Here is a 6,912-nt window from a genome sequence, read left to right on the forward strand (position 1 = left end):
GGCTGCCTGCGCATGCTCCCGAGGTCCCTGGCTGAGCCCGGCCCGGTGGCCCTGCGTGCAACCCGGCCAGTCCGAGGAGGAGGACGGTGGAGCCGGGGCGCAGTGCTGGGGCTGCGAATGCCCCCGGCTTGCGTGATGTCGGGGCCCAGTTGGGTGGACTCCGGGGACCTCCGGACCCCCACGCTTGTTCCTGAAACAGACGCGTTTTGCACAGCGACTGTGTGCCAGGCCTTGTGCAAAGTCAGATCCTCGCAGCGCCTGCCCAGCCCCGGGGGAATGGGCTGAGTAGACAGGGAGCAGGGGTCTCACCTGTCTGGGGCCTCCTTGGTCACTGTGTCCTACTCCCCTGCAGCCGGAGGACCTCATGAACATGCAACACTGCAATCTCCTCTGCTTGCCCGAGAACTACCAGATGAAATACTACTTCTACCACGGCCTCTCCTGGCCCCAGGTGGGCAGCTTTTGCATTTGGGGCTGGGGAAACCAAGCTGACGAAAAGGCCGTATGAGCCCAAGGGCTTATGGTCAGGCGACATCCAGGGTGTTTTCAGCTGCGGGGAGGAGGAGCACACGAAAAGGAGCTAGGTACCTGAAGGGCTCGTAGAACGGAGGCAGGAGTCCCACTCGTGTCTGGCTCCTGGGTCAAGGACAGGGCACAGTGTGGGTGGGGGAAATCGAGTTACTTAGCCTGGAGCCCACGAGCTGTCACAGAACGCCCCCCAGCCCAGTTTCTGCTTCTGGCACAGACCAATAGATGGGTAATGGGACCAAGTGTCATGAAGTTGTTTTTTGACTCCCTTCTCCTCTGTCACCAGCTGTCTTACATTGCTGAGGATGAGAATGGGAAGATTGTGGGGTATGTCCTGGCCAAAATGTGAGTAACCAAAGAGCAAGAGAGAAACTTGGGGGATAGAGGACACACGTGTCTGGCGGATGCTGCTGTGGGCCTTACAAAAAACGAATATGCTTTGTTTTTTCAGTACTTTTTTGTTTTTTGTTTTGAGTTGACTGGAGTGCAGTGGCATGCTTCTGGCCACCGCAACCGCGACCTGCTGGGCTCCAGCGATCCTTCCACCTCAGCCTTCCAAGTAGCCGGAAGTACAGGTGCACGCTACCACACCCGGCTGATTTTTGATTTATTGTAGAGATGAGGTCTCGCCAAATTGCCTGGGCGGGTCTCGAGCCCGCGGGCTCAGGCAATCCTCTTGCCTCGGCCTCCCAAAGTGCTGGGATTACAGGCTGAGCCACCAAGCCCAGTCTTTTTCAAAAAGTACAGTTTACAGTTTACAGAAAAATTGAGCAGAAAGGACAGAGTTCCCATGCACGCCCCACCCTTCCCTCCCCTCGGTTTTCCCTATTATTAACACGTTTGTGTGGTATACCTGTTACAGGTGATGAACCAATATTATACATTTGTGTTGGGGGCTCTGTAGCCCAAGCTGGAGTGCAGTGGTGCGATCCCAGCTCACCGCAGCCTCGACCTCCTGGGCTCAGGCGATACTTCCGCCTCAGCCTCCTGAGTACCTGGGACTGCAGGCATGTGCCACCACACCCGTCTAATTTTTGGGGGTTTTTTTTGGTAGCGACGAGGTCTCACTGTGTTGCCCAGGCTGGTGTCTACTCCTGAGCTCAAGCTGTCCTTCCACCTTGGCCTCCCAAAGTGCTAGGATTACAGGCATGAGCCACCACACCCAGCCTCTACATTATTATTAACTAAGCCCCAGGGTTGGCATCATAGTGGTTCTCTTCCTGTTGTGCACTCTGTGGGTTGGGATAAATGATACATGTCCACCTTTATGTTACCACACTGAATAGTTTCACTGTGCTCCACCCATTTATCCCTCCCTCCCCCCAACCCCTGGCAACTAGTGTTCTTTTTACTGTGTTCACAGTTGTACCTTTTCCAGAATGTCACATAGTTGGAATCATACAGTCTATAGCCTTTTCGGACTGGCTTTTTTCACTTAGTAACATGCATGCAAGGTTCCTCCTTGTCATTCCGTGACTTGCCAGCTCATGCCTTTGTCACAGAACAGTAATCTGTTGGCATTTCACATATCTGTAGGTGTTGCGTGGGTTTTTTGTTTTGTTCCAGGGTTTCTTTTAGAGTCTGGAATCACCTAGGCTGAAGAACAGTGGCTATTCACAGGCTTGATCATAGCTCACTGCAGCCTCTACCTCCTGGACTCTGGCGATCCTCCCACCTCAGTCTCCCAAGTAGCTTGGACTACAGGCGTGCGCCACCACTTCTGCCATGCATGAGGTTTTAAGGCAGCAGAGAGGGAAGGATCGGCTGCTCTGATCCAAGAGATTCCCCGCTCTTCTCCAGCCTAGGTTTTGGGAGGCCGTAGGGTCAGTCTGGAAGAGTTAGCACTTCTGCTCTACACATGGACGGGGCGGGGGGTAGCTTCTTTTAGTTTCTCCTTTCTCCTTCTCCAGGGAAGAGGACCCGGACGACGTGCCCCATGGACATATCACCTCACTGGTACGTAGACCCACCCAGGATCTGACGGAGGTGGACGTGGGCGTTAGTTGGGCAGCCCTCAGGGTCCCACCCCCTCACCCCTTGCCCGCCGTCTCCCACCAGGCTGTGAAGCGTTCCCACCGGCGCCTTGGCCTGGCCCAGAAGCTGATGGACCAGGCCTCTCGAGCCATGATAGAGAACTTCAATGCCAAATACGTCTCCCTGCATGTCAGGAAGAGGTGGAAGCCGGGCTGAGGGCAGGGGGAGTTGGGGGGGGCAGGAAGAGATACTGTCTTGAAGGGGGTCCCCGGGTGCCTTGGCTTTTGGAGAGTACCGGGGAGTGGGATTAGTGGGAAGGAGGAGCCAGGAGGAGGGCAGGACTGGACGTGCTCTACCCGCCTGGCCCGGTCTGTGCAGCTCAGCGGTGCCTTATTCCCCTGCAGTAACCGGGCCGCCCTGCACCTCTATTCCAACACCCTCAACTTTCAGTAAGTACATCTAGACTTTTCTCACGGGCAGGGGCTGCTCCCAGGTCTGGTCCATCGAGGCAGCTGAGAAGGGCTGAGGTGCCTTCCAGGCAGGGGGCGGGGTAGCTGGGAGGGGGCCGGGCTGTGGACCCCCACGTGACCAGGATGCCTCCTCCACACACTGTGGCTGTTGATGGCAAAGCTCACGGGGAGACGGCACCTGCCTCCCACGACGTGTGTTGTGACAGAGATGGGTATGGCGTGTCTCGCCGGGTGGAGGAGCCGTGGCTTGACGCCATGCAGGGCAGTGCGAGGAAGGGACACAGGACTTTGTCGTGAAGGTTGGGGCCTGGAGAGGTGCTGAGGAGCAGGGTCCCAGGTGCCCTGGTGCCTAGAAGCATCCGAGCGCAAGCAGAAGCAAGGAGACGGAAGGGCCCCCAGCAGGGGCGGTGGGGCAGCCGGGAGCCCGGGGCAGCGGATGGATGGGGCAGGTCTGCTCAGGGACGGGGAGGGGCTGTTTGCCCAGCACAGTGGAGAGAGCGCCTGGTAGGGAGCTGGCATGCGGTGGAAAAGGCACTTGAAAGTGAGGTGGGGGCGGCTGCCTGCAGAGGGCTCCTGTTGGAAGGGCGCTGGCCTCTGGGCTCCCCTTCCGGTGGCACGGTCACCGAGTCTCGGTGCCTGGAGGACTCTCCTGAGTGGAGGCCGGAGCGCCCCTTCCCAGGCCCTGGTTGCTATTGCCTGACGGCAGAGGCAGCTGTGCTCAGTGATGGGGCGGCCAGAGGGAAGGAGGAGGCTGGATGCGGGGCTTGAGCTCCCAAGAAACCACAGAAACAGCCGTGGGAGCCAGACTGGGGACGTGGGACAGTGGCAGGACTCGGGGCAGGGCAGAGGGGCAAAGGCACTGGGTGCCATTGACTGCCGGCCTGTGCGGGGAGAGCAGAGCGGAGGCCACACTGGAAACGAGGCTGCTGGGAAAGACGTCCTGGGGCTGGGCCGGCTTCTCAGAAAGGGCCCCTCAGGTAACCCCTGAGTCTAAGACACATTTTTTCAAAGAGGCCCCGTAGGCACCCCCCGGTTTTAAAATGTAAAAGAAAGGGCCCTTCAGGAGAAAACATGGCACCTTGCGCCAGAAGCCGGGGTCACGGAGACCGAGGAGCACCTGCCCCAGCTTCGGGTCTTCCTTGCTCTCACCCGCCCCCAGGATCAGCGAGGTGGAGCCCAAATACTACGCAGATGGGGAGGATGCGTATGCGATGAAGCGCGATCTCACCCAGATGGCCGAGGAGGTAAGTGTCCCCAGTCTAGCACGAGCGGGCCCTGCCACGCAGAAAGCAAGGCAAGGGCGGGGGACCCTGCTGGGGCAGAGGGCTGCGCTCAGGGCCCGAGACGGTGGCCAGAGACGAGCCTGACTTTGGGCGCCAGCCCTGGTGGCAGCGTTGCTGTGGGTCCCGGCCCGTCTTCACCTGTTTCCTAGACTGTCGAGTGGGGAGGTAGGCCCAGGCTGTGCTTTGGAGGAGGCCATCTCCCCAGAAGCCTGTGGGTGTGCTGTGAGCAGCAGGGGGAGGAGGCTTTCTAGAGGAAGTGGGACACCTGGGGACAGCTGTGGGTGGCCTGCCTGCTCCGCGGTAAGACAAAACTGGGCTGCAGAGAAAGTCTGGGTTCTGCCCAGGCTCCTCAGGGGCAGGGCTGTTCGAGGAGCGTGGCCCTGTCTGGTGGTGGCACAGCAGCCCAAGTGAGGGAGGCGTGCTCGCTCTCATTTTCTTTTTCTTCTTTTTTTTGAGTCGGAATCTCACTCTGTCACCGAGGCTGGAGTGCAGTGGCATGTTCACAGCCACCACAGCCTCGACCTGCTGGGCTCAGGCGATCCTTCCACCTCAGCCTTCTAAGTAGCTGGAACTACAGGTGTGCACCCCCATGCCCAGATTAATTTTTCTTGATTTTAATGTAGAGGTGAGGTCTTACCAAGTTGCTCAGGCTGATTTTGAACCCCTGGGCTCAGGCAATCCTCTCACCTGGGCCTCCCTCCCCAGGTGCTGGGATTATAGGCGGGAGCCACCGCGCCTGCCCCACCCTCGGTTTAAAGGCGAGGAAACAGGCCTAGAGGGACAGAGCCGGGACTTGAGATCCCCCACCCCCACGCCCCTCCCCCGCTTGTCTGGACTAACTGAGGCCCGTCTCTTTGCTCTTGCTTCTCCGTGGGTTCCTGGCGGCAGCTGAGGAGGCACCTGGAACTGAAGGAAAAGGGCAGGCACGTGGTGCTGGGTGCCATCGAGAACAAAGTGGAGAGCAAAGGCAATTCACTTCCTGGCCCTGGAGAGGTCTGTCGTGAGGAGAAGGGCCTGGCGGCTGACGATAGTGGTGGGGACAGCAAGGACCTCAGCGAGGTCAGCGAGACCACAGAGAGCACAGATGTCAAGGACAGCTCAGAGGCCTCCGACTCAGCCTCCTAGAGCCTGCCCTGCCCTGTCCTCGCCCACGAGCTTTCACAATAAATTTCTCCCCGTGGCCCTGGGGGGCTCCGGTGTGTGTGTGCACGTGTGCACGCACATTTGGGGGTCTGTGCTTCTCTCTAGCTCCTCTGTGTCTTGGGGAATGTGAGCGTCACGGACATTTGACCCGAGCACCCTGCCAAGCCCAAGAAGAAGGGAAGAGCTTCGTTAGGGCTTCGGAGGCGGGTCTCCCACACCTGATGGTTTTTGGCAGTTCTGGGCCCAGGGAGGGAGACCCTGGACTTCTGGGAGACCCCACCTTGGAGGCAGGTGCTCTGCCCTGCCTCGCTGGTCTTTGGTGTCCCTGTTGACATTCTAGGGCTGAGCCAGGTGGTCCCTCGGGAGCCTCCTACTCTCCCACACTGAATGTGTCTGGCAGGGCAAGCCTAGGTTAGTTGGCCCTGAACCTCAAAGGCAGTTCTCCCTTTCTTGGTGGCCTTCATTACCTCTGCTTGGCCCTCATCACGAGTGTCCCGCCTGCTGCCCTTTCCTTTCCCTACTCACACTTGCCATGGGCTCCAGGGGCTCCATTTCATGCTGGTGTGTGAGTGCTCACTGGTCTTCTTTACAGTTGGTTTATCTGGGTAACGGCCCAGCCAGTTTCCAGATTGCTCAAGCCCTGTCAACTGTCCTCCATTCCTCCTTTCCCCGCCACCCAAGCAGCCAGCGGGGTCAGCGAGTTCTGTGTGTTGAAACCGCTATACCTCTGGAATCTACTCCCTAACCTTAGTCTTTATCTGAAAGTAATTCACAGATTATCTTTAGCAGTTTTCGATTTACAGAATAATTGATCGGACAGTACAGAGTTCCACCCCTCCCCACAGTTTCCCCTATCAGTAACATTTTGTATTGGGTGGTGCATTTGTTACTTTAGGTAACTGATAAATTGTTAACTTTAGTCCACTGTTGACATTAGGGATCCTGTCTGTGTTATACAGTTTCCATGGGGTTTGACAAACGCAGTCATGCATCCACCATTACAACGTCATGCAGAACATAAATCCTGTTTTTCCTGGCCTCGCCCTAACTCGCTCCTACGCCTTTCTGCCCTGCCCTGCCCTGCCCTCTGGCTGCAACGCGGTGACTTGCTGCTCCTAGTTCCTGAGCAGGCTCAGCGCTCTCCCTACCTAATGCTCCTGCTACTGCAGGTGGCACGCTGCTCCCCGCTGGGTTGAACAATTCGCCATTAGGACCCGGAGCTCGGTTCTCTTTGGCTGGCGCCTGGCACGTGACCCGCAGGCCGCCGGCCGCCCCGAAAACCGAGACCGGAGCGGGGGAGGGGGAGCCGGGGAGGCGCGCCTGCGCACTCTCGTCGCTCTCCAGCGCGCCTGCTCGGGCGAGACTGCTCTGGTTGGCTCAAGTCGCCGGCGTCTCTTTGTATGGGTCCGAGGCACCACCCCTTCCGGTTCGCAAGCCGCGCTGGGCTTCGTTCCCAGGCTCTAATTGGTCCGGAGGGTCTCTGCGCGGCGAGGAGGGTGCGCATGCGCGCTGCC

General features: G+C 58.5%; 1 protein-coding gene across 1 annotated transcript; it reads left to right on the plus strand.

Moving 5' to 3' along the window:
• Positions 1-217: 217 nt before the first annotated feature.
• On the plus strand, positions 218-5,443 carry NAA10 (N(alpha)-acetyltransferase 10, NatA catalytic subunit). Its single transcript, XM_008071547.2, has 7 exons — positions 218-451; positions 815-873; positions 2,439-2,484; positions 2,587-2,702; positions 2,907-2,951; positions 4,132-4,216; positions 5,144-5,443. The coding sequence occupies exons 1-7, from the start codon at positions 365-367 to the stop codon at positions 5,378-5,380; spliced, it is 675 nt and encodes a 224-aa protein (XP_008069738.1). The 5' UTR covers positions 218-364; the 3' UTR covers positions 5,381-5,443.
• Positions 5,444-6,912: the final 1,469 nt, after the last annotated feature.

The sequence above is a fragment of the Carlito syrichta genome, unplaced genomic scaffold, assembly GCF_000164805.1.
Source record: "Carlito syrichta isolate Samal-C Ts95f unplaced genomic scaffold, Tarsius_syrichta-2.0.1 Scaffold314365, whole genome shotgun sequence".
NCBI classification, from domain to species: domain Eukaryota; kingdom Metazoa; phylum Chordata; class Mammalia; order Primates; family Tarsiidae; genus Carlito; species Carlito syrichta.